Source organism: Onychomys torridus, chromosome 2 (assembly GCF_903995425.1).
Source record: "Onychomys torridus chromosome 2, mOncTor1.1, whole genome shotgun sequence".
Taxonomy (NCBI): domain Eukaryota; kingdom Metazoa; phylum Chordata; class Mammalia; order Rodentia; family Cricetidae; genus Onychomys; species Onychomys torridus.
Window position 1 is genome coordinate 12,973,756 of NC_050444.1, and position 27,384 is coordinate 13,001,139.

Here is a 27,384-nt window from a genome sequence, read left to right on the forward strand (position 1 = left end):
TTTGAACGAATTAAGTAAATGAAACTAATAAATCATCTGGCCCAAATGTCTCCCTTGCTCAGAGTGCTGGGTTCTTTGCTAATTCAACTTTAGAAATGCAACGTGAGCTGCCTATGTTGATGTAGTGACGTTATAAAATAAGCCTGATACAAACCAACACCAGGGAGGCTGAGGGAGGAGACATCTCAAGTTCTAAGGCTAGCCTAGGCTATATGGTGAGACTGTCAAAAAGAGAAAAATAAAAAATAGTGAATGACTGTTCAAAGTATAAGGATTGAAATACTGTGGTTTTTGAAAAGGTTTACATTCCTTTTCAAAGTAATGCTTTATAGCCTGGTGAGACAGCCTCACCATGCATAGCACATTTAAACTGATAGGTAATAACAATTTGACTGCTAATGAGAGGGAAGTGTCTAGGGAGCTGTTTGTCAAAGAAAAACCGAGAAGGGTGTGTGGGGAGGTGGGACGCAGGCCAGCCGCCTGCAATTCCAGCTTCCCTGGTGGAAACGCCTCTGTCAACCAGCAAGGAAGTAGCCGGCTCCCTCTCCGGCCTCCCTCGCTCCCTTTCTCCTCTCTACCCTCTGACTCTAGCCCGAAAGACTCATCCACAACACTTTTATGTGACAGAATAAAAAAGATGGACAGAATGGGTCTAAGAATTCTTCAAACCACGACAATGACTGGAGCTCTACCGTTCCAATCGGCGTTTGTCTAAGCGGCATTGGCGGGTTTCTCCCGGGATCCAGGCTGGGGTGGGTGCGCCAAGGGCAGAGTCTACATAGAATCTCCCTGCCAAAATTAGCATCGCCAGTAGTCGTGGCCGAGTGGTTAAGGCGATGGACTAGAAATCCATTGGGGTCTCCCCGCGCAGGTTCGAATCCTGCCGACTACGAGGAAAGTGGAGTCTTTTTGCCACCACAGAACGTAGTTTTGTAGCCGCAGATTTCTCGATCCTCACGGAATAAAGACCTTTACAACAAACGACCAGGGGTCAGGGTAGAGGGAGAAGGGACCGGGTGTTTGCGGTCAAGCACGGGAGCGGGAGAAAAGAAGGACACCACGGGCCCACAGCTGCACGGGAGCCACGGGAAGCGCGGCCCGACAGGCTGGACCCACGGAGCCCACCTGTGGCGGCGGACTCGGTCCCGGGACCACCGACCCACCGCCAGCCGCGGCTGCGCGCGTCCCGAGGCCAAGGGCGGTTCGCGCACGCGCAGAGGCTGTGCGGCCCGCGAGCGGGCGCGACGGTTTCTCGCGTTGCCGTGGAAACCACCCGCCAGCTTGGCTCCGGAGGGCAAGACGCGCCAATTCAAGATGGCGAAGGACCTGGATGAACTCCTGGATGAGGTCGAGACCAAATTCTGCAGGCTCGACCCCCGGCGGCTGGGCCTGGGCGAGCGGCCCAAAGGCGGCGGCGGCGGCGGCGGCGGCGGCACCCACGGCGGCGACCGGAGCCGAGCCCAGGAGAAAGAGAACCTCAGGTTAACGCGGGCGGGGGGACGTTCCGGGACAGCCGGGCCCAAGGCCGCCCTCCGCCCCCGCGCGCCCCCGCCCTCGGCGGCAGGCCTCGGGGCTCGGCTCGACCCCGCCCCGGGCGAGCCTGCGGGAGGCCCCGAGGCCCAGCCCGCCCTCTCATCCCGGGTGGCCCCCCGTAGGCCAGTTGTTAGAAAACCGCTCCATTTTATTGTTGTCCGAGGTGAGCTCGAGGAGTTAGATGAGACCTGATTGTTAAAGAAGTGGCCATTGTGAACGTCTGAATCAAATAGCCCAGTTACCCGCCGCTCCCCGTGGCTCCAAGGGACCCCGCAGGTGGTAGCCAGGTCGAGGACACCCAAGTATTTGGGGGTCTCAACCACAACAAAAAATAAACAAGCATCAGTCCATTGTCCTTTAAGGTGAGGATTTAGGATTGGCAAGAACCCTTACTAGAATCTTTTGGAAATTTTCGCTTGCCTAGAACATTTGGGAAAGGTCAGCGTGTTATAGTGGTAGCTTCGCGTCTCGGGTTGGGGCCGCTGGGATTTCACAGTATACCCAAATCACCAGACTTAAAAAAACCTACCATGACACTGGCTTATAAAGATTCAATCTGGGGGTGAGAGAAGCACTGAAAAGATTCTAAGAGTTCAAAATAGAAGCCCCAACGCATGTTTTAAAATAGACAACTACGTGGATGTGGGAGCTCACGCCTTTAATCCCAGCACTCCAGAGACAGAGGCAGGAGGGAGGGTTCCTGAGTTCGAGACCAGCCTGGTCTACAGAGTTCAGGACAACCAGGGCTACACAGAGAAACCCCAACTCAAAAAACTGCCAAAAAGTTGTTTTAACACAAACAACGATAACAGTTCCGATTCACTAGAGGCTTCCTAAATGTGTTAAGGTGGATGGTGTGAGGAGCACATGGATGGATTCTTGGAGTGTAGGAACAGGCACGAAAGAACGCATGCTTGGGAGGAGCCGCATGAGGCCATCTCTTCGGTATTGATTGAGTTGCCTGCTCCAAGACAAAGAACTAAAAATAAAAATGGACAACGAAAGTGGCCGCTTTCAGTTGACCAACCCTCATTTGGCGGGATGTTTATGAAAACACACTTCCATTAGCTTATAAATTACTATCCTCCGTGGGTTGCTTATGCCTCTCTGGCCCACACAGCTCCATCTCCTGTTGTACCCACAGCAGGGTCGCTGTGCACTTCTTGTTCTTTTAGTTGTTCCTTTATGGTTGGAAAGAATGTATCATCTTAGAACCAGCACAGAGAAGCATAGAAGAGATGGCCTTTGGTGTGGCTCCTCCCAAGCATGCGTTCTTTCGTGCCACGTGCTCCCCACGCCATCCACCGTAACACATTTAGGAAGCCTCTAGTGAACCGGAACTGTTATCATTTGTGTTAAGACTTTTTAGCAGGCACAGTGGTTGGAAGCTGTGCAAAAGCAACAACCAATACCCTAAGCCAAGCTTTAAATGCAGTTCCTTTCTGGTATAGATAGAATGTTTGCACTGAGCCAAAGGAAGCCATTTATGAGTTTATGAACAGACTACCTGCTGATTTGATGGCATAACTTTTATTCTTTACGAATGAAAATACTGAAACTGCCTCTTAAAATCATAGCTTTGCAAATAATACGAGAAATGGCCATACTACATCTGGATACCAGAAACAGCTGTAATATAAATGGTAAATGCATATAATTTGTTGAAGTGTTCAAAACTATTTTTTAAAAAAAGGAAAAAAAAATTTGAATGGCTTGTGTTCTTTTAAAGACCGATATGGGCTGAGTGAAATACCGCAATAGTAATAAAGTGGTTCAGGACAAAACAGATGGGATACTTAAAGAAAATACCATATCTGAGATGATAGCTGTAATCATAACAGCTATCATCTACTGAGTCTTTTCTGTATGCTAAATCTCCAAATATGTTACCACTGTCACCCAGGGAGGTGAGTGGTGTTGCGTCTTCATTCACCAAATTTGGTGGACCTGGTGGCACTGGTCTAAGAACCAGCTGGAGGCCCGGCTGAATAATTTAGTGAGACCAGGTGTAAGGATTCTGTATATGCACAGCCCGGGGGTCTCATCTGGCACCTTATTACAGCAGCAGGCAACTGTGTCCCAGCCTAAAAGCCAGACATGCACCCCCACGTGCGCACCTCTCTCTCTCTCTCTCTCTCTCTCTCTCTCTCTCTGTGTGTGTCTGTGTGTGTGTGTGTGTGTGTGTGTGTGTGTGTGTCCTGCCCCCTCTTCTCTCTAATAAAGCCCATTCTAACTCTGGTAACCATGGTTCGTGACTCTTCCGCCGTCGACCAAACCAGCACCGTATATCCTTTCACCAGGTCTCAAAACTAAGGAAGAAGGAAGAAGGGAGAAGAAGAAGAAAAGGAGGAGGAGGAAGAAAGAAAGAAAGAAAGAAAGAAAGAAAGAGAAAGGAAAAGGGGAGGAGGGAAGAAGGAAGGAAGGAAGGAAGCGCTTAAGTGTCGATCTGCCTTTCGAAACTCTTGAATTATATGATAAAAGAACCTAGACAGTATGTCACCAAACTAAAGGAGAACATCTTTATAGCCTGGGCCAGTGGAGCACACCTTTGACCTCAGGCAGAGGCAGACTGCTCTCTGAGTTCCAGGCCACCCGGTGGTGCATTAAGACCTTGTCTCAAAAACCAAGTTAAAGGCCTCATACACAACTGTGTCCTGTGCTTCTGAAAGATTAATCCTCTGATTGGAACTGAGAGAGACTGAATGTAGTGATTTGAGGTAAGAATTTTACTGTAGTTGAGAGACGTAGAGATGAAACCAGAGATAGAACATCAGACCTGAAAGCAGTTTGAAAGATACTGTTTCAATGGGTCAAGTGTCTGAAGATCAGAGACATTAAATCTCTTCAACTAGGTCAGTGTCTCTAGACGGGTGATGGTTTTGCAGTGGCCAGAAGTTCTTTTGGTTATCACAACTGGAAAGAAGTATAGTATGTCCTGAGTCCCAGTGAGGGTTTATGTTGTGTGTGCCTGCTTTCTTTCAGGTCAACAGAAACCTGTAAAAAGGAAGATGACCTTGACAGTCTTATTGATGAGATATTTGAGGAGCCTAACTTCAACCAAAAATCTTTTGTAAGTGTATAGTAATTCTGTCATTATTTAAGGTGCTTAGAGTAGTCTCAAAAGTTAAGGCACAGTAGCCACCCAGATGTAATCCTTTGAACTCTGAGAAGTACACGTAAAGAAATTATTCCACTTAAAAGATTGTAGAGGGTAAAATATTAGAAACTCTGTGTGTCTCTGTTACCATCTCAGCAAGAGTAAGAGATCGGAAAAGCTGCTAGTGGAGAAGTCATCTCACACAGATCAAGTTGGTCACTTCTTGGGGAGTGTCCAAGAACTTAACCTTTCTGAAAGGCCCAGAGCAGTCAGCTTTCAGTACAGGGACGTTTTTAGTGTCTAGAATACAATGACATTAATGTTACTCCCCAAACCAGTGGATTTGACTAAACTGTAGATATTTTAATGCTGTGTTTGTCTATTTTAACTGTATAAAAAGTTCAAAAAGTAATAGCCACCTATATACTACTGTGTGAGGAACTCATCATCATCGTCATCACCTGTTCTAAACATGTTGCTATTTTTCTAGATTTTATTCTCTGAACTTTTCAAATGAGCTGATCCTTCTTAATTGGCATACAGAGCACTAGGTTTCTATGTGGCTCTTTCATGCACTCTGTTGGTTAACCCTCCCTTCCTCTCTTCCTCATCTCTTTAGTACCATCCCCACTGCCACTGTGCTGTTTTTACACTGCCTCGTTCTAATATCCCTCCAGTAAGACATCCCCCACACCAGTGGCCCTTTTCTTCTTTTCTGTCTTCTATAGACACTCCAAGTGATTTTATTGTGACTCTAAGTGAATCATAAACAGTCTCTCACTATTTAGCCCAAGATGGCCTTGAATTTTAAGTAGTGATCCTCTCACATCAGCCTTTTAGGTGGTAGAATTATAGGCATATGCCATCATGCGCAGGTGGACTTTTTTAAAATAAATAAAAATTTAAAATATAATGTAAGACCTGTGCAAATCATACTTTATTGCCTTCCTTCCCAGATAGAACCTCTGTCCTTTCCATCCACACACAGGCTTAAATGTCTTAAGTACAGTAAGGAAGGCACATGTGTAAATTTGAACCAATAAACTATAGCTTTGTCTTAACAGACTTACCTTATTTCTGTAGGTTTTGTAAGTCCTGAGTGAATGTGAATTTCTATATTGGTTTGTTTTTATTGATTGATTTGATTGATTGATACTATATCTGGTTTTCCAACTGGATAAAGGAGAGAGCGGGTCTATGTAAAATATTTATCAGGTAAAGAAAACAAGAATCTGAGTGACTTGCGTACTCACATTGTCAGGAGGGCATCTGATGTGTCCTGGAAGTACTGTTCCTGACCCCAACTTCTGCTCGCTCTCGCTCTCTCTCTCTCTCTCTCTCTCTCTCTCTCTCCCTCTCTCCCTCTCTCTCTCTCTCCCTCTCCCTCTCCCTCTCCCCCTCTCCCTCCCTCTCCCTCTCTCACTCTCACTCCCTCTCTCCCTCTCTCCCTCTCTTTCTCTCTCTCTCACTTCGTTTGTAAATTGCTCTTGGACCCAGACCGTAAACCCCAGGAACCAAGCACACATTAGCTTGCCAGCTTAGAGCCCCAGTTGTGATCCTACATCCTGCAGGAGACATGCTTCCCAAATGAAAGATACTCTGGACACTATTGTAGTTTATAGATGTAGCAAAATATTTTCCTGCCTAACATCAGATAAAAATTAAGAGAGATGGTAAAGTGAAATATTTTTCCTTCTTATACTTCTTGGCCACTAGAAGAAATGAAGGCATGTCTGTGCATAGTTTTAGATGTCTTTCCCTGTCTTGCTTCCTCTTGCTGGTTGGTGGGTCCTAGTATGTGCTTGGTTTATGATGTTTGCTACTTTATGCCAGTTAACACTTAATAAATGATTACTAATGATGGTGATGTTAATAGAACATAAGGAACTACTATATGGCTATGGCTAGGCAGCTCAGAATTTTCCATGGTCATATATTGCTTGATACTATTACATTTGATCAAAATTAATAATCCTGAAGTTGCACAGGTGTTTATTTTTAGTTTAGATAAGTACCATTCAAAGCCTTTAAAAATGGGCCTGGGGTTTTCCCCCTCCTCAATTGAATTTTTCCAGAATGAAGTTTTAAATAACATGCCCTTCCTATGAAATCACTGAGCCCTGGTATTAACTGAAGAGGTATAAAGTGACTAAATCTTAGCATGCATAACGGCAGTAGATCAGTTTCTTGGGCTGAAAACATTGTAATTTGCAAATTCCTTGGGGAGCTCTCCTTCCCTCCTGCCTTTAAAAAGTTTTGATCACTGTTTTGGGGTATCTAGAAAGGATACCATCAAATGTTTTATTTACATCATTTTAAAATATTATTGTTATAAAGTAGTTCTCTAAGCCTTTGGTCTTTTATTTTTGTTTTGTTTTTTAGCAAAAATTTAAATCTAAATCTTCAAGTAACACATCTGTCAGAACTTCCATTCAAGGCCTCAGTAAAAGGTAAGTTGAGATTGCTTTGGTGAATTCTACGCTGAGTGAGCAGATGCCTCAAGGCTAGGCCGGTAGATTCTGTTACCATTTCAACAACAGTGGCATTGAAGAACAAAGCACCAGTTGGCCTTCAGACAAAAGACCACTAGCAATATCTGGAGTGTGCTTAGGATCTATGACCCCCTTAGTGTAAAGGAAATTAAGTAGGAGATTATTGCTATTGTAAATAATTTTCTGCTGTGTTCAAAGAAAAGTGTTAATGGTTTCTCAAAATTAATGTTCTGTTACATACTTTAGTATTTACTTTATTCCTTACATTATTGGCACACATTTTTCTGTGACTCATTTTTAACTCCTTAAGTGTTTCTGGATGCAGGTTATATCCTAAGAGAGTGATCCTGTGATAAATATCTCCTCCTTCAAATAATTGGCTTGCTAGGGGAAAGCATATACTATAATCACAAGAACATAAACTCAGTGAGACCAAACTAACTTCTCATGTTTCTTTTTTTGTTATCATTTCATTTTTCTCCATCTGCTGAACACATCTAGTTGCAGTCCAGTGTATCTCAGTGGAAGCGCCATTCCATGTGGGATTGGAACAAATACTTCACAGAGGTAGGATGTGGGAAGTGTCGTATACTCTATTTCTGGGCTGCGCTTTGGTACAGCACAGCTGTTGCTGCCTTGGCATCAGTCCGCTTTACAATGAGAGCTGTGTGTTGTATTCGCCAGTCAAAGGACACTCTTCTGACTCATCTAACAGTCTCAGCAAGTAACCAGTAATGGCTGAGCTGTGCAGACGGCAATACCTAAAATCCCTGCATGTGGGAGGCTGGGGCTGGATGGTTGCTATAAATTCGAGGCCAGGCCAGCCTGAGCCAACACAGCAAGACCTGTATTAAAGAAAAAGGTTGTAGTGTTAGGGTGTATGTTCATTGTATCAGTGCCCTTTCTGAGCCCCACTGGGGTCACTCAAGTCCTGCCCAGGTTTTCACAGAGCACCAGGAGAGTGCCCAAGTGTGCTTTCTTCCAAGTGGTGGAAGAGTACCTTGTGGAGTGGTGCAGCCGTACAGCAGATGCCATGCCTTGGCCTCATGGATTTAAATGGCCAGAAAACCTGAGAAGCTAAAGGTCTTTGTTCACCAAGTTCTCCAGCTTGACTTTACATGTTTCTAAAATAGAAATCTGCCATATCTTGTCTCTTCCCACCCCCTTCAAGCCCCTGCTCTCTGGTAGAGTTCTTTGTAAGCAGTCAAGATGTCACTCACTGCAAACCCCCATCACTTCTAGTGCATTCCATCACCATTTCCTCGGGTTGGGAGAAAATTGACTGTGAGCAGCTCTTTGCTCTGCCCGCCTACTTTGGGCTCCTCCATTTTTGGCAGAGGCCCACTCACCTACATTCTTCCTATCTTCTCGCTTGGTTGTTTCTAAAACACTTGTTTATTTTTGTTCATTTTTAAGAGGAGAAGACTCTGGTGAGTGATTACATCTTGAGCACACTTCTGGAGGGTTGTTATATTGAATAGAAGTGGGGAGCACCAGCTTGGATTTTAGGAACCCGGGAGGGAGAGGTCATAGGACCAGAATGACATGGGGAAGCTGGATGCTGCCTGCTGAACACAAGCGCTGAAAGAGGATCCTGTGCTGAGGCCTAGCTCCGCAGAGAAGCAGATACACACTGATTGTAGAGGAAGCTGTCGTCTTGCTGTCTGTCTTTCCTCAGTTACCTGGCTTAGCTTGGTTGGACTCACTCATTTTCAGAGCTATGATACCTAAGGCAACCTTTGTCAAGTTCCCAGAACCTCCCAACAGCAGTTTCCACCATCATCCACTTCCGGCTTCTCTAAGCTCATCCACATCCAACTTTCCAGATGCCAGTGCTGAACTGCCTCTCTGCGGTTCCCGTGGCAGCCAAGCTCCATCTCTCCCACTCTAAACTCTCTACTGTCCTCACCGAAGTGCTTTCTCTTCCTCTTGTCTCTAGTCTCTTCCCTGATAAACCCTAGGCAGGCGCTCTCTGTGCTAGAACACTTGTCTTTCCCACGCAAATTCCCCTGCCTCTGAGTACCTTAGCATTTGTTCCCTGTCTAGAATGGTGCCCCTTCCCAGCACATGCCCCTCTTGTCTTATGTGCTTGATTCACTTACTACAGATTCGTTTTCTTGACCCATTTCAATCTCCTTTCTGTTTGTTTCTTCTTTTAAATGTTTTGTATGTGCACCCAAAGCCCTGAGCTGTAGATGAACAGTCTTATGAAATAAGAAACACAGAACCAAATGCAGAGTTAAAAGCCCGAGAGGTCACAGCAGTAGCTGAGAGCTGAGACTTAAAACTGCCTTCTTACCCTTCCTGCCACTGCTGTCCTTCCCCTCAGCAAGAGACCTACTTCCTGTGTCTCTGTCTTTTTATTGACTTCCTGTTCTGCCTTCTCATTGGTTGTAAACCCAACCACATGACCTCCTCATCACTGCCTGTCTATACAGACCTCCAGGTCTCTATGGTTGGTATTGAGATTAAAGGTGTGTGTCTCCATGCTGGCTGTATCCTTGACCACACAGAGATCTGCCTGTCATGTGATTGGGATTAAAGGTGTGCACCACCACTGCCCAGCTTCTGCTATGACTTGTTATTAGTAGCTCTGACCCCCCAGGCAACTTTATTTATTAACATACAAATAAAATCACATTTCAGTACAAATGAAATATCACCATACTGAGCTAGTCACCAAAACAAAGTGACCAGCAAAGAAGCAGGTAAAAAAGGAAAGGGTTACACACAGAGCCTGCCAAGGAAGGCTCTGATGACAGCATTCTTGTCACTCTGCGCTCATACACCAACCCTTAAGAAGGGACACTATCATCTAAAGCCTCACTCAGTAGCCTGGTCTTTGAAAGTCAGACAGATTTTGCAGATATCGTGAGCCCTTTCACAGCACCGCAAGAAAAAGGGCTACAGACTGCTAGATGGCTTGGAGTTTGGGGATTCCAGGAGATGAGTCATTTGGGCTGTAGTCACCACAGTCTGGGGAAAGAGAAAGGTAGCTGTGGCCTGGTGTAACTGACTGTAGGGAAAAGATGTCAGAGTTTAGATTTAGAATATAGAAGTGATAGAATTTGAGGAATAAATGTCCATGGTACATAAAGTTAACAACTTCCAGAGAGCCAGCAAAGTGGCTCAGGGGGTACAAATGCATTGCAGCCCAGCTTCATGATGTAAGTTAGATCCCCAGAACCCACAGGGTAGAAGGAGGGAACCAAACCTGGAGCTTGTCCTCTGACAAGCACACATACACACACAGAAGTAAATAAATGAATGGAAAGAATGATTCCAAATAGCCTGGCCTACTAGCTCATGCCTATAACCGCAGCACTTAAGAGTGTGAGGCAGGAGGCTTACCATAAGTTTGAAGACAGCTTGGACTACATAGTAAAACCAGGCCTACCATAGCTATATAGCAAAATCCTGTTTCTTCACCCAGCCCTAGATACAAAAAGGCTCCCAGGTGATGTGTCCAGCATCAGTAGGTGCATTGTTACAAAGCAAGGGCTCAGATTGGGAATTGGATTCTTATGCCGGATTCCATTGTGTGAAAAAGGAAGGCCTAACTGCTCCCACTGTTACAGCTGCTGCTTTGTGTGGTTTTTGGTTGGTTGTTTGTTTGTTTGTTTGTTTTTGTTTTGATGTGAGGCGTCTTGTAGCCCAGGCTATCCTCAAACTCACAATATAGCCAAGGATGAATTTGAACTCCTGATCCTCCTGCCTCTACCTCTCAAGTGTGAGATTACAGGCATGTGACACCATGCCTAGCCAGCCAAAATTATTTTGAAACTGTCCAAGTATGAAGACTTTCTAGCCCTCTGTGTAGATCTGAAGGGATTTAACTGAGAACTACAGTCTGGGCGGTTATGTGGAAGAACTCTGTTTTGGGCATTCCTGCTATGTACATCCATAAAATGGTCAGTTCTGCTTATTAGTTGGATAAACATATAAACACCTTCCTTAGTATAGTCCCTCCATATTTTACAGGGAAAAAAACCTTAGTTTATTCTTCATTGGAATGATGGTTTTGTATTATTTTATGCTCACAGATATTTGACTTACAGTAGCTCTGGCATAGCTTACACATTTAATATTAGCCATATTTTAATTTTTAAATTGTTTTATCCTTTCCCAGACTAGCAGTATGTAGTGTGGTTCTTTCTGTGTACTGAGCAGGGACAGTGAGCCACTCAGTCACAGGGTTAACAACCAGTATGCTTGCTTTGCATTGTGACATGTTATAGATTAAATATGTTATATGCCATTTGAACTTGGGGGGTGAGGTTGTTGAAACATGACCTTATCAGAAAGCAAGGAGTCAAGTATATAAATGAAAGAGTTCTGAAGGAAATATTCATAGGTCCTAAAACTAAGTACTAATTTTGATGTTCAGGTCATAAAGGAAGTCAGCTGCAGTGTGCTTATTTGTCTTATTTATTTTATTGCTATGTTAAGCTACAATGGAGGGTGACACAGACAGTTTTAAAGTGTGGACATTGAAGTCCTTTGCCCAGCTGATGGGAAGGAAATGGAGCTGTAGTGGGAATATGGTGTCCTTAACAAGTGGTGTAGATAAGATTAGGGTGTCCTTTCCTTTACTTTTGGGTTTTTTTTTCTTTTTGTTTTGATTTTTTGTTTGTTTGTTTGTGGTTTTTTTTGAGACAAGGTTTTTCACTGTAAATCCCTGGCTGTCCTGGAACTCACTCTATAGACAAGGCTGGCCTTGAACTCAGAGATCCACCTGCCTCTCTTCCTCCAAGTGCTGGGATTAAAGGTTTGCCACCACAGCCAGGCTGAGGCATCCCCTTCAAGCCAAGCAAGTTCTCTCTTAGTGTATTGTAAATTCCTTGCAAGGCTGGATTAGCCCATTGGTTGGCACTAGTTATGACCCAGCAGAGTGCATCATAGCAGCAGAATGATTTCTTAGCTGCATGTTGGCTTTAGTCTTCTCATAGGTCAGTGTTTGGAAGAAAATATAGTAGTGTGAATAGATTTGATAAACTACTAAATTTTAAATTAAATTTAAAACTATATTTAACATAATGGTTGAGGTTTTACACACAAAATGTCATGAAAACCTAAAGTATGGTTCCCACAACAGCAATAATTCAGCCAAATTACACATATGTATTAAGGCATTAAAGTTAACACTCTGTGTGAGTATGTAATAAACTACATCTGCATAAGAACACAAGTTATGGGAGCCTTGGGAACCATCATTTGTATTTCCTGACTTACATTCAGAATCCAGTTAAATGTTATGAATGCCACTAACTGGGTTGAAATGCCACAGGAACACCAGGTCAGCAACCACTAACAGTTTAAAAGGAGTTCCTTATGAAACACTGTAACTGTTTAGTTGTGATTGATACTTTTAGAAACATTAAGTATTAAGGGGCTGGAGAGATGGCTCAGAGGTTAAGAGCACTGGCTGCTCTTGCAGAGATCCTGAGTTCAATTCCCAGCAACCACATGGTGGCTCACATGAAGGCAAAGAAGAAGAAATATTAAGCATTCGTTCTCATGGAAACTTTGAGACCAAGTTTCCCAGTATTATACTAGTTTTGAAGTTACATGTCTAAAGTTTGAGATAGTCTCACGAAGTCCAGGTTGGCCTTGAACTCACCAAGAAGCCAATGATGATCCTTCTGCCTCCATCTTAAAAGTACTGGGGTTACAAACATGTCCCACCTTGCCTAGCCTATATTTTAAATTTTGAAGGGGAAAATCTAATAATTGGTTTGTTTTATTTGTTGCAGAAATATTACTGAAAAAAGTATACTAGTATATTGAAACAGTACACTATGGAAAAGAAAAAAGCAAAATTGGAAAATGTATAAAGAAAACTTGAGTCACAGAGAAGTTCCTTGACTAAAGCACTTTGTGTGCAGAGCCAGTGTGCCCTGCCTCACTGGTCACACGGGGTCTCTTGTCTTTGTCACTTTGTTGTCACCTGAAGTACTTTGTCTGTAGGACTACAACAACTGACTGCTGGAAGTTTTCTGCACTGTTACTGTGCGTGCTCACTGCTCATGCTTGTGCAGGTGCATGTGCACATGTCCACTCGCTCGCTCTCCCTCTCCCTCTCCCTCTCCCTCTCTTTCTCTCCATCGCTGTCCTCCTCTCTTCTCCCTGGGTGTCTTAACAACTGATCAACTTTTAGTTTTTATTAAATGTGTCCATTGATTGTGTTTATTAAATATTAAATGGAGAAGCTTTCCGTCTCTGTTGCAGAAGCACCAATTCATAGTTCTTTTTAACCTTGCTGTCTATTACTTTTCTCAGCGGTACCGTGTTGGCACCTAATGCCTCAAGTACAGGTGCCTACAGGAGACATGCTTGGCGCTTCTTCCTCTTAAACAGTCACCGAGTGCCTCTGTCTGGCCCTGCTGTCCACATGATCATAATGTTGCTCTGCATTGCATCTTTGCCATCTACGTACAAGTGTGACCTTTTTTCCCTCAAATATCCCTTAGTAGTTTTTAAAGAAAACGCTCAAGTACACCTTGTGAGTGCGGCCAGTCCCGGCTGCCCTGCGCAGAATTCCAGCCCGTCTCCTCCCAGTGCTCTGATTCCCGTGCCCCACTGTCATTTCATTCAGAGCCTTTGTCCTCTGACTTACTGACAGCTTACTTACCGGGATACTGTTTAGTTCACCTGTGCTAAAGTCTAGGTCGAGCATGTAGGTTCTCAGTGATTGCTTGGTAGCGAGAAAATGAAAGCCCTGATGCCAGGTTCTTGGCAAACAAACAACTGATGATCCCAGCAATGGTAGTTTATGGAAGACAGTTTCATTTCAGTGCAGCAGTTCACATTCTGCGATCTGCCAATCTGCTCTTCACTTTATGTCCATGTAATATTTATTTGTATATGTATTATCCCAAACCTTCATAACATAGATGTGAAAATTAACCTGGGAATTTTTCCCCTTTTTTAGACAGAGTCTTGCTGTGTAGTGTAGTCCTGGCTGGCTTAGAATTCACTATATAGAGGCTGGCTTTGAATTCACAGTGCTAGGATATCTCCCAAGTGCTGGGATTAAAGGAGTGTGTCACCACATCCAACCAGAAAGCTTAAATATGTAAACAGTCCTTTAATACAAACAATTACAGTCATTAATCCATACCTTCCTATTGCTTATTCAGTTATCTGGAACATGCCACTGTACTTTCATATTTAAACACAGCAATCATCTTTAATGCATATTTCTTTCTCTCTGGCCAGAGCATGTGACCGACTACGTTGTATAGCCTGTGATTTCCGGATAGTGAGCTACAATGACTATATGTGGGACAAGTCATGTGATTACCTGTTCTTCAGGTATGTTTCTGAAGAATTTCACCCTGTGCCTTAGTTAGGGTTTTTATTTTGAAAGAAATACCATGACCACAGCAACTCTTATAAAGAAAACATTTAGTTGAGGGAATTCACAGTTTCAGAGATTCAGTCCATTATCATCATGGTAGGAAGCATGGTGGCATGCAGGCAGGCATGGTACTGGAGAAATAGCTGAGTATCCTACATTTTGCAGACAACAGGAAGTAAAACTGACAGTCACACTGAGGGAAGCTTGAGCTAAAGAGACCTCCAAGCCCACTGCTACAGTGACACACTTCCTCCAACAAGGCCACACCTCCTAATAGCACCACTCCCTTTGGGGGCCATGTTCCTTCAAACCACCACATTCCACAACCTGGTCCACAAAGGCCTATAGCCATATCATAATGCAAAAATGCATTCAGTTCAATTTCAAAAGTCCCCATAGTCTATAATAGTCTCAGACTTATTTTAAAGTTCAAAGTCTCTTCTGAAACACATGGGAATCTCTTAACAGTAATCCCCTGTAAAAATCAAAATCAAAAGGCAGATCACTTACTTCCAACACATAATGGCACAGGATATACATTACCATTCCAAAATGCAGAGAAAGGAGCACAGCGAGGAAATACTAGACCAAAGCAAGACTGAAAACCAGCTGAGCAAACCCCAAACACTGTATCTCCACATCTGATGTCAGAATGCTCTTCAGACTCCAATTCTGTTCAGCTTTGTTGACTGCAACACACTTCTTTTCTCTTGGGCTGGATCCAGTCCCTGTTAGCAGCTCTCCTCGGCAGGTATCCCATGACTGTGGCATCTCTAACATCTTGTGTTCTCCAAGTCAATCCAGGCTTCAACTTCACAGCTTTAAGAAAGTGCCTCTCTACTAAGCCTCCATTCAGGGACACCCCGACATATGCCTGGCCTCACTGGCTTTATTCCATAACTCCTTTCTTCAGTCCTTAACTCTAAAGCCAGAGCCACATGACCAAACTGCCAAGTTCTGCTGCTTGCTCGGGCTGGAACCCCTCATTTAATGACATCTGCACCAGCTTTCTGTCCTTCACTGCCCAAGGTTGGCTGTCCTAAAACTTGCTCTGGAGACCAGGCTGGCCTCAAACTCAGAGATCTGCCAACCTCTGTCTTCCCAGTGCTGGGATTAAAGACGTGCACTACCACCCCCAGCTCTAAGCTTTTCTTTAATTCACAAGTTGGAAATTTAGCTGGGTAGGATCTTGCCCTGAGGTCACCACTCCCCTTATTCCATTTTTTAAACCATTTATCTTCTTGAACACAGAATTTAGCTCTGCTCTACTTCCCGCTACTCTTTTTCTCCTCAAAATGTTTGTTTTGTAATTTACCCTGCTCAACTAGCTCCTTTTCATTATAAATCTCCATTAGAGTTACCACTAATAACCACATGACAGAGTCTGTACTAGGGTGTTCTGTAGTTAGAGTTTTCCTGCCTGGCCCAGTCAGGACAAATCTCTCTTACCCACCAGTCCCACAGTCGCTCAGACCCAACCAAGAAAGCACACAGAAACTTACATTGTTTAGAAACTGTATGGCCAGTGGCAGGCTGCTTGTTATCTACTTCTTCTATCTTAAATTAACCCATTTCTGTTAGTCTATACTTTGCCACATGGCTTGTGGCTTACCAGTGTCTTTACATGTTGCTTTTCATGGCGGCAGCTGGCGGTGTCTCCCCCAGCCTTCTACATCCCAGAATTCACTTCTCTCTTGTCCTGCCTATACTTCCTGCCTGGCCACTGGCCAATCAGAACTTTATTTACACAGAGTGATATCCACAGCACTTCCCCTTTTCTTTTTTTTAAAGGAAGGTTTTAACTTTTACATAGTACAATTACATATAACAAAACAATTATCAAGCAAGAATTACAGTTACAATATTAAAGAAGAGATCCTATCTATCTTATATTTGTGAGTCTAAGGTTTTATATCTAACTTATCTTGTATCATAACTGAAGAAATTATAACTATCTAGTCTTCAACCACATCAAAAACTTCAGAAGGATATAATATTACCTGAGAACCGGAAGAAGGATGTAAGCATTTTTCAGGAGTCTTGTAGGGTAGACAGAGACAGCTGGCAGCCTGGACAGTCACCTAATGTTCCTTTGTAAAGTTGGGGCAATTGTCTTCAGCCCACAGGGCTAGAGTCTCTTGGTCACTTCTCTCAGTGTCCTGTAGAATGTCTGACCATTTCCTCTGTGAAGCAGGAACCTGAAGGACCATTTTGTCAAGCAAAGTTTAGTGGTCACCTTTCTATGGGTCCTGCATGTCCAGTCGATCAAGCAATCCAGGCAAGAACAGTTTCTAGCCCAAATTGCTATGTTTGCCAAGGTGAAGATAAGATATGAAGTGTTTTCAATGCCCATCTTCCTCTCTGAAGCAAATCGGTACTGCCAGGAGCAGACATGTCTCACTGTCCAGAAAGTCTAAATTTTAAAAATATTTTAAATGCCATATTCTGTAGGTCTTTGAAGTATTGGAAGATTACCTATCTATCTGAAATATCTCTGTGTATACCTAGAAGACTTAACTAACATGGCTACGAGTATGATTATCATAGATGACTAATTATCAATCTATTTTTAATTATCCATTACAATTTTAAATGAGCTATATAAACATAATACCTTAAACAAGAGTAGAAATATACACACAATATAACAAAATTAACTAAGTTTGTATCAATAGACTAAAATCTAAACCAATGTAAAACATTTTAAACAAGTTGTTGCTCTTTAGAAGTAAGTTCCCTAATCTACCCTTTCATCCTATTATATCTATATCATATCCCCCTTTCTTCTTTAGAAAGAGATCTCATTTATAATCAACCTGCTTTAAAGAAAAATACTGGTTTTTCTCTGTCCCACCCCAGAGGGCTCTTCTGATTTGGGACACAAGAATCTCTTAACCATTTCTTTTAGCAGTATGTCTGGATTTAGAGAAGGAGTGAGCCAATTCCATCTCCAAAGCCAGCTTGATAATTTTGGGAATGTGGGCGTAGTTTCTCTGACTACTTCCTGCTGGAGGCGGGCGCTGTATCTTATGGGGATACAAAGAAAATTTTAGGATTATGGAGTAGTCCGTGAGGGTGAACCTCTGAGCCAGTTGCCTTGAAACCATTCTGGATGTCAGATCATCTGGGCCATGGTGTCATCGGAGACCTTTCAGGTGGTCTTGGCTGATCAAACCTGATATATCTTAATCTGGAACAAATCCACAGCCTCTGGCTTTCTGTGGAAACAAAAGCAGAGACTCTTTTCCAAAGCAACATATCCTTATATCCAAAATTTGAAGTCAAGGTACCTTTAAAATTTACATATTTGTTTAACTCAACAGCTTTTATAATCAAATCTTTTTCTGTAGTTAAAAATCCCAAAGACAACATAAACCAGATTCTCTGTGTAATATCCATCTTTGTAAGACGTGTGGCTGTTGGCTCCACCCACCTCAGCTTCCCAACATGGTAGTGGTACAGTTTACCGCCAGCTCTGTGTCTGGAGCCATGTGTACCATCAACTATCAGAAGCAGTTCTATCAAAGCAGTTCATAGCCCAGAAACCTTTGGTTGTTGTTGTTTTTAACTAGCAAAGGCTCAATCCACCATGCAGCAGAGTAAAGTGCCGCTTGTACATTCTTCATTCCCGGCACACTGCAGGTTAGACGCACAGGCCAGGAACCCGCCATAGTAGCTCAAACGGGCAGGCTGCCACTAACTTGAGAGAGACAACAAGGACGCTGTTTTTAGCTCCATTTAGAATCTTTTTTTCTCAGGTTTTAGGTCACGTTGGACGCCATTTGTAGTTAGAGTTTTCCTGCCTGGCCCAGTCAGGACAAATCTCTCTTACCCACCAGTCCCACAGTCGCTCAGACCCAACCAAGAAAGCACACAGAAACTTTCATTGCTTACAAACTGTATGGCAGTGGCAGGCTGCTTGTTATCTACTTCTTCTATCTTAAATTAACCCATTTCTGTTAGTCTATACTTTGCCACATGGCTTGTGGCTTACCAGTGTCTTTACATGTTGCTTTTCATGGCGGCAGCTGGCGGTGTCTCCCCCAGCCTTCTACATCCCAGAATTCACTTCTCTCTTGTCCCGCCTATACTTCCTACCTGGCCACTGGCCAATCAGAACTTTATTTACACAGAGCAATATCCACAGCAGTGTTCTGAGATTTCTTCTGCCAACCAAATTAATCCAAAACTCTTCACTTTAGCCTCAGGCAGACTCTTCAGACAAGGGCAAAAAGCAGCCACATTCTTCACCAAAATCACAAGACCAGTCTCTAGGCCACATACTAACAACATTCTTCTCCTCTGAAACCTTTTGGTCACCACAGTTCATCAGATCACAGTCATCACCATTGTCTTCCATGCTCCTATTACTATGGTCCATTAAGCAGCACTTAAAGCATTCTACTGCTTTCCAGACTAAAATACCAAAGTCCAAATTCCTCCAAATGAAACCATGGTCAGGTCTGTCACAGCAATACCCCAGTCCCTGGTACTAATTTCTTAAGTAGGGTTTTTATTGCTTTGAAGAAACACTATGACCACAGCAACTCTTAAAAGGAAAACATTGAGTTGAGGGGACTCACCATTTCAGAGGTTCAGTCCATTATCATCATGGAACATAGCATGTAGGCGGGCATGGTGCTGGAGAAATGGCCAAGCGTCCTACATCTTGCAGACAACAGGAAGTCAAATTGACCATCATACTGAGGGAAGCCTGCCCCCACAGTGACACACTTCCTCCACAAGCTCACACCTCCTAGTAGTGTCACCCCCTTTGGGGGCCATTTTCTTTCCGACCACCATGCCCTGTGAAAGTATACCATGGGCTTTGCATTGCTCATTTTGTGTATTGTTGGTCTGCTTGTCCAGTCATGTGGGCTCTGGCTCTCCTCCTCCTCACCTTCTTCCACTGTTTGCTGTCAGCCTAAATAAGGATGTGTTCTGAATGAGAACCCAGAAGTTGCCTCACTGGTTTTTGTGCCCACAGCCTTTGCTTGCTCCACATCAGGGCAGAGCTCTGAGAATGCCATTATCCTGCCCAGGCTTCTTCTGCTCACAAAGGACTGTTCGGATTCCTAAAATGCCATCTTCAGGACCCTCCATGATCCAACTTCTTTCCAACCTTGTCTTCCCACAATGGACTCCACCCCCACCTAGCTGCATCACAATCCTTGGTACCTCATTCTTTCTCTCTGATTTTGCAGGTCCTTTCTCCTGACACATCTGACTCCATTTTCTGTCCTCAAACCTTCTCTGTCCTTCCAGATGTGGTTCATCATGCGTCTTGCCTGCTTCTCTCACCACTATCTCAGTTGGAAATAAACTCACTTGTGCACTCATGTATACACAACACCAAATAAAGCACATGGAACATATAATTCCAGAAGTTTCACAGTCCTGACCCAAAAAAAAATCTAGTGTAGCCCCAAAATCCCAGGTTCAAACCACCTACTCTTAGCTCCAACCCCTTTTACTCTCAGAATTGGAAAATTAAATTTCAGTCCCCTTTGGGGTTTGTTTGTGTTTGTTTGTTTGTTTGTTTGTTTATGTGGTTGGTGGGTTGGGTTGGGTTGGGTTTTGCTATTCACTGTCTTCTGGTTAATCTTAACAAGTGTCTGAAAATTCTCATAAGTCACCATCATGGACATGAATTTTTATGAGACTAGCATAGGATAGTAAGATGTGTGTAACATCCAAACAGGAGCAAGCACAGGCACAGAGTACGTTTGTAAGTGATCAGCTTGCTACATGAGAAATGTACAGTGTCTCAATCTTCCAGAATGCCAGACGTGGGGGTACACTCTAGAAACCGAGGCAGGAGGACAGTGAGTTCAAGATCAGACCTTATCACAAAAGCAAAGAAGAGACACCAGTCACTTTACTCTAGATTTTTAGTAGTCTCATTTTAGAATATAGTTTACCTAAAATAGTGATTACTAGAATTATTATACTGCTAAAACTAAATTGGTAGTTGTTACATAAGTCAGTGGAAAATACAATCTGAGCCCTCAAGATACTTAAGAGTATGTTTCGAAAACAAGAGAATGAAACAACTAAAGAATATGGTTATCTCAATCAAGGCGCCCATCACTGATCATCTATTTCATGTCACTCCTTAACATTGCTTAGCAACAGATGGCAGCCACTCTTAGAAATGGGCTCTTAAGGTGGTGAGCACCCAGCTCCTGCTGAAGCACAGTTCTGAGAGGGAGAAGGGGTGGAGAGCAGGGCGCTAAGAGTGACAGCAGAGCTAGCGGGCAGGGCTGGTGGGTCCACCTCTCCTGCAGCACCCAGAAGGCCTGCTGTAGTCAGGGGAGACTTTGAATCAGGACTTGAAGCAGGCTAGGTGAGCAGTCTGAACTGAGCTATGTCCCTAGCACTTGGGGATACTTTAAAGACACAGAGAGGTGAGATCCCATGGCATGGGTGGGAGTCAGAGTAGGTCGAATGAGGGGGGGGGGGGGCAAGAGCTGAAGAGGATAGAGAGCTCAGCGATAATAAGGAGTTTAAATCCAACCCTTTCAACAGGGGCTCACCACTGAATACTTTTAATTTGGAGAGAAGCCTAGTCAGACTTTGTATTTTGAGGCAGGGTCTCGCATTGTAGCTCTGGCTGGCCTGGAACTTGCTTGGCAGACCAAGATGTTCTTGAACTTGTGGCATCTCCCTGCCTGTTTTCTTGGTGCTCGGCTTACAGGCATTTACCGCCACACTCAACTTCAGATTTTAGCTTTTAAGGGATACTGGACTATAGCAGGAATCTTAAATGCTCTTATTAATTAAATCAAACCCGAGGCCAGTCATTGGGGTGAACGCTGGAAGATCAGAGAAGCAGAACAAGCCACAGCTATCTCACCTCGCCAGTTCCTCAGCTGGTCTTGTTTCCTCAGACTGCAAGCTTCTGTGTCTTCATCCCAATGGCTCTCAGCTGAACTGCTGCTTGAAAGCCTGAATGCTTAACCAGCTAAAATGCTGAACCAGCCAAATGCTTTTAGTTTCTGGTCTTCACGCCTTATATAATCTTTCTCTTTCTGCCCCCACTCCCTGGGATTAAAGGCTCGCTTTCTGGGATTAAAGGCGTGTGTCACCATGCCTGGCTGTTTCCAATATGCTGGGAATAAAGGCGTGCACCACCACCACCGCCGCCCAGCTTCTGCTGTGGCTTACCCTTCCCATTTTCTAGCCACCCCTTTTGGGCTCTGTATCTAGTGGCTGTCTGTTCTCTGACCCCAGATAAATTTATTAGGGTGCACAATATATTGGGGAACACAATACCACCACAATGGACTGCCATATAGGGAAAGCAGCCAGTGGAGAATCAGGAGAATTAATGAAGAGATGTTACAGTAATTCATGAATGAAGTTTTGTGAAGCACAGCAGTGAGAAAGGCGAAGAGACACTACAGACAGCATCTTAGGACGAATCTCCTGAGGCTTCTGTCTTGGTTCACACACATGGACTGTGCTAGTGTCATTTCAAAGGAAGAATTAGACATTGGATTACAGGCATTGTTGAAACTGTCCCTGAAGCCATGAGAATGGGTGTGGTTACCCAAGAGGGCAGCTTGGAAAAAGCCAATGCAGAGTTAGGGGTTGTTCTGTTAAGAATATGTTTGGAGGCTTATATGGTAAAGGAAGGGTGTTTATTAAGGAAGGAGCAATGGGTCTTGAATACTGATGGAAAAGGAGTTGGGGTGGGAAGAGGAGGACCACCTCCTCTGTGTCAGATTAGGATGTGATCTAGTTAACTAAGGGCAGTAGAGAGTGAATGAAATACCAGGAAAACGGGAGCTGACCCCCAAGAAAGCAGGGTAGCTAGTGAATAAATAAAAGGTTTCACAGTCATCAGGCGTCCCCGGAGCATAGCCGCATCTGTGTTTCGTGGTGCTAGGGGCATAGTTGCTGCAGGATGCTGCACAGTTGCTGCAGGATGCTGTACAGTTGCTGCAGGATGCTGTACAGTTGCTGCAGGATGCTGTACAGTTGCTGCAGGATGCTGTACAGTTGCTGCAGGATGCTGTACAGTTGCTGCAGGATGCTGCACAGTTGCTGCAGGATGCTGTACAGTTGCTGCAGGATGCTGCACAGTTGCTGCAGGATGCTGCACAGTTGCTGCAGGATGCTGCACAGTTGCTGCAGGATGCTGTACAGTTGCTGCAGGATGCTGCACAGTTGCTGCAGGATGCTGCACAGTTGCTGCAGGATGCTGCACAGTTGCTGCATTGTGTTCTTTCACAAGTCGGGGGAATACACATATGCTAGCCTTCACATGCTGCAGAACATAGTAAAGGAAACAGAAACTGGATCTGCAGACCATCCTGCCACTATAGCTTAATAAAATGATTGTCTTTTTCTGTTAAAATATGTTCTCCTTAAAGGAAAATAATGGCATGATTTATTTTCTAAACTTTTAAGATAAGTGCCTCTTTAAAAGTACTTGAAAGCTATTGAGTCTTCTGGTATCCATGTTTCCTGTTCTTAAAATCTCTAAGCAATCAGTGAAATATCAAGTGCTAAGTTTAACACAATATAGTGAACATTGAGTAAAGAGTGAGGAAAGAATTAACTCATTTCATTAACTTGGTTTTCCTGGACTCATTTTTTCATTCTAATAAACCGAGATTATTCTATTTTCCCCCTAGTTCTTCATAACCCTAGCTAGGTCACTACTGGTATGAGTTCACTTTCCCTAAACTCAGACACTTGGCCCAAAAAGTCTCCAGGGTTTTCTTAGGTTCTCACCACCGTCTAGTGTCTGAATTTGCACACTGCAGTAGTGAATGTGGTACACATTGACCACCAGAGGGCAGTTTGGAAACTGCCTTCTGCAGAGATACCAGTAAGTAATGATCATGGCCACCACGCCTCTTCAGCAAATGCTTGCATTTCATAATTTCTCTTTGTTTTTTTTTTTTAACCCCCAATGTTTTTTTATTTTTAGCTTGTCTAGTTTTATTTTCCAAAGATATGTTCATAAACATATTACATGAATTATCATAAAGATCATAATTGGTTTTCTTTAATCATTAAACTTAGAGTAACTTCTGTCTTATTATAATAATCAAAGACAATAGTTGTCATTTTAGTAATTGTCTTCTCATTGCTTCCGTTAATTTTTGCATTATTAACACTTCAGGAGAGGTACTTTGTTGCTGCTATACTAAAGAAGCAGGTGATTTAAACTAATGAAAGAAATAACTGAGTTCAGCAGAGAGAACTAACAGACTTGTTTTCCTGGTAAAAAGTGTGCTGTAGCTAATGCATCAGAAGCCCACAGCCTCTCACCTGCCATAGGCCTTTATGACCCACGTGAGTGTCTGAGGTAGGAGGGAGGGAGCCTTCACACTCCCCATTCTGTTCCCATTCATCTCTGCCTAGTGACATCAGAACAATCACATCTAGAAGAGTGCCATTAAAAAGTATGGCTATCTGAGAAACACAGTCAAACAGAACACCTAAGCATGACTTTTCCTTCTTTTGTGGACACTATGCTCAAGCCTGCCTGTTTTGCCACAGAAACAACATGCCGGAATTCCACAAACTAAAAGCAAAGTTGATCCAGAAGAAAGGAGCACGGGCGTATGCCTGCCAGTGTAGCTGGAGAACGGTTGAAGAACTGACTGACCTGCAGGCAGATCATCAGCTTCGCTGGGTTTGTGGTAAACACTGAGAATGCAGAGCACGCACCTTCTAAGCAGCACCTATGAGAGCAAGCCCCATTACCACGCTTGGGTGTCAGTAGCTGGACTGTGCCCTTGGGAAAAAGGCAATGAGTTGTATAACTACACAAATTGTCGGAGACCAAATGGACTGACTCTGCAAAGGTGCTCTTTGGACATGGGCATTTCACCCAGTAGGAATGTCTGAATTTACTAGCCTATCTCTAGTTAGGGATTGAAATTGTGGTGTTTATGCAGGCTTACAGCCTTTCTGTAGCAACTGTAGCTCTGACTGCTAAAGCTCTCACATACTCCTCGTGTGTCACCATGAACAAGCACCCAGCTGCCAGGGCAGAGAGGTCATTGGATGTAAGTGTTCATGGTTCCTGCTCTGATCCGTGGTTACCAGAGACCACAAGTTAAACATGAGATAACCATCATGAACTGGAGGGTTGTCAAGAGTACAGTGCATTGTAAACTCTGCCTATATGTATCACATCTTGTCTCACCCACGCAGTTCAGGATTGTGCACAATAATAATAGTAATAGTAATGTTACCATGTTTAGCATACTCCCCTCCTTTGCTTATTGAAATATCAAAAGTTAGTTTTCTATTAGCAAATATCTATTTATATATAAAAGGTTTTTGATGTAACTAAAATTACTAAAGTCCTTCAAATAAGTAGGACTATTGTTGGATTTTAAGTATACTTCCTAATTCCTTCAAATGAGCAGCAACCTTTTCAGGCAACCTGTGGACTTTCTAGCATTATCAGGCTGATCCATCATTTATTGAGGCATAGCTAACCAGTGGGTAGCCTGTTGGGCTCCTGCCTGTTATCACTGAGATGGAGAAACTGTATCATAGTGTAACATGTTCAAGAAATGCATTGTCTCTGTTTCAACTCCCAGCCCCATAGGTATTTCAGGACCTTTCTAGTCTGCCAAAATTCTCCTCTGTGCATCTCCTTCCCGTGTGTCTATATTCTTCAGTTTAAGTGTGTGACACAGGGCACTCAGAAAGGATGTACAGTTTAGCACAGATATGGTCTGCTTGGTTTTATGTTAACTCCATTCCAGCTACCTAACATCACTCTGATCTCCAAAAGCCTTTTCCCAGGCTGGGGGTCTGGCTCAGTGTAGAGGGCTTACATAGCATGTGCAGGGTCCTAAATTCATTCCGGCAGTACAAAACACGAGAACAAAAGATAGAAAAGCAGGCTTTTCATGACCATGACACACTTATGTCCTTGTAAAACTTTGATCGCAACAAAAGAAATCTCTAAGTGGCTGATGCTCACATTTTTGTATTAAGATATATTTACAAATGTTATCTTTCAATAAATCTTTTTACTCAAAATTATGTTTGTATAGTTGTGTAATAAACATGGAAAATTTTTATTGAAAACATGTATTCCCCAAAAAATAACAGAGCAGCAGCATGCACATACATACCCAGAAACTCATGAAGGTTGAGTGCCTTGGTGCACACTTGAACTCCCAGCACCTAAAAGAATGAGGAAAGAGGATTGGGCTACAAAGTGAGACCCCGTATCAAAATAAAAAGGGGGAGAGAGGAAGCCTGCCGGTTAATCTGGTGAGCTGTAATGATCTTTTCTTTTCACTCTGGTATGTACATTTACTGAAGCAATGATTTGAATGTGTTTTTAGAGCTGGGCCACTCAGGGCTTTATCCCAGCACTCAGAAGGCAGAGGCAGGTCTCTGAGTTTAAGGCCAGCCTGGTCTAGAGTGAAAAGGGCGGGGAGGAGGTATCTTTAATCTATTTTGCCTCTAAAAGGACAAACTTTTCCATTTTTATTTTTCCTTTTATTTCATTATAAATATCTAGAAAATTGAACACATCACCCACCTCCATTGTAGGAGATAACCAGCTGCTACAGGTTGTCCTCTGACCTGCACACACACATGATGGCAAGCATGCACACACACACGTGTGTGCACACACAAACAAACAAATGCAATGTTTTTGAATGCTCTGATTAGATTTAAAAGGTTTAAAAAAGATTGCATGTGTGTGTGTGTGTGTGTGTGTGTGTGCACAAGTGCATGATCATTAAGTTTCCCTTCCCTAAAGTGCTCAGTAATGACTAACTGAAGTATTCCAGAACCAGAGTTGAGACTCATGTTCCCACATTCCCACAGAGCTATTGAGTTTGAGGTTCATGTGGGCGGTCTATGTGAATAGTGGCATCTCTCCTGTAAGCTTGCTGCTAGGACTAAGTCATGGAATGTGAGAAGTGATGATCACGGTGTTTGGTTACACCATTCTGTTTCCTTCTGAAGTAAATTCCATCTGTTGAAGTCATGGTGCATCTTGTTCATTCCAGCAGGTCTTAGACTGGGGTGTGTTTGCTCCTTAAAAGAAAAATCAGCGCTGCTGTTTTTTATTTCATCACTAATAAATTTAAACATGGCCACCTTAACTTTATTTAAATTGTAGCTTGAGTTTTTTGTTTGTTTTGAGACAGGGCCTCACCATGTGGCTCTGGCTGGCTTTTAACTCACAGAGATCACTCTGCCTCTGATGCTGGAGTACTCTGATTAAAGACACACACCACAGCTGAACATGGTGGTGCACACCTTTAGACCCAACCCTTGGAAGCAGAGGCAGAAGGATCTCTGTGAGTTCAAGGCCATCCTGGTCTACATAGTGAGTTCCAAGACAACCAGAACCATAAACCCCATCTCAGAAAAAAAGGGGAAGTGGTATGTAAAGATACACACTAATTCAACTTTTTTGAAAAAGGCTCTCGGAGCTTGCTTAGGGAGACTTAAACCTACCTAAGCCACCAGGAAGGTATTCCCAGTTCCATGGTACCTTTTTGAGTTGCCTCTGCCTCTGCCTCTGCCTTTCCCTCCTCCTGCCTACCATTTCTCAAGCACACATCACATTCTGCTGGACTCCCTCATCTCATCCTGTCATGATGCAACTCATTTTCCACAATGTTTCTTATACACAGTCAATCCCCAAAGTAAAGTCCATTCTCAAGTTTCCAGAAAATTTTCAGGGTGTCAACAAAGCCAAATCTATTTTCATAATACTCAGACATTGATTTACTTTTCACCATGTGAGCCTTTACACTGATAACTCAAATGACAAAAAGGGGAAAAGGAAAACCAGGTGACACTTAGCATCATTGGAAGTAGTGACACCATGGAAAAAAAGCTAGTCTTGGGTGGGTGAGGTGATACAGTGGGTAAAAGCTTTTTCCTCCAAAGCC

The 27,384-nt window shown here is 43.4% G+C and overlaps 1 protein-coding gene and 1 non-coding gene across 2 annotated transcripts; both read left to right on the plus strand.

Annotated features, from left to right (window-relative positions):
• The first annotated feature begins 810 nt into the window (after positions 1-810).
• Trnas-aga lies at positions 811-892 on the plus strand. Its single transcript has one exon. It is a non-coding gene; the product is annotated as a tRNA-Ser (tRNA).
• A 336-nt stretch (positions 893-1,228) lies between these two features.
• C2H8orf37 (chromosome 2 C8orf37 homolog) lies at positions 1,229-26,591 on the plus strand. The gene is made up of 6 exons (XM_036179756.1): positions 1,229-1,481; positions 4,516-4,603; positions 7,013-7,080; positions 7,624-7,689; positions 14,341-14,436; positions 23,999-26,591. Exons 1-6 carry the CDS (start codon positions 1,315-1,317, stop codon positions 24,150-24,152), a joined length of 639 nt encoding a protein of 212 aa, XP_036035649.1. The 5' UTR covers positions 1,229-1,314; the 3' UTR covers positions 24,153-26,591.
• Positions 26,592-27,384: the final 793 nt, after the last annotated feature.

What these genes read in the sequence shown, in the direction of transcription:
- C2H8orf37 (XM_036179756.1), top strand. Translation starts at nt 1,315, where the DNA reads ATGGCGAAGGACCTGGATGAACTCCTGGATGAGGTCGAGACCAAATTC. An exon ending in ACTTCAACCAAAAATCTTTT is followed by an intron (nt 4,604 to 7,012) that starts GTAAGTGTATAG and finishes TTTGTTTTTTAG; the next exon opens with CAAAAATTTAAATCTAAATC. An exon ending in ATTCAAGGCCTCAGTAAAAG is followed by an intron (nt 7,081 to 7,623) that starts GTAAGTTGAGAT and finishes GAACACATCTAG; the next exon opens with TTGCAGTCCAGTGTATCTCA.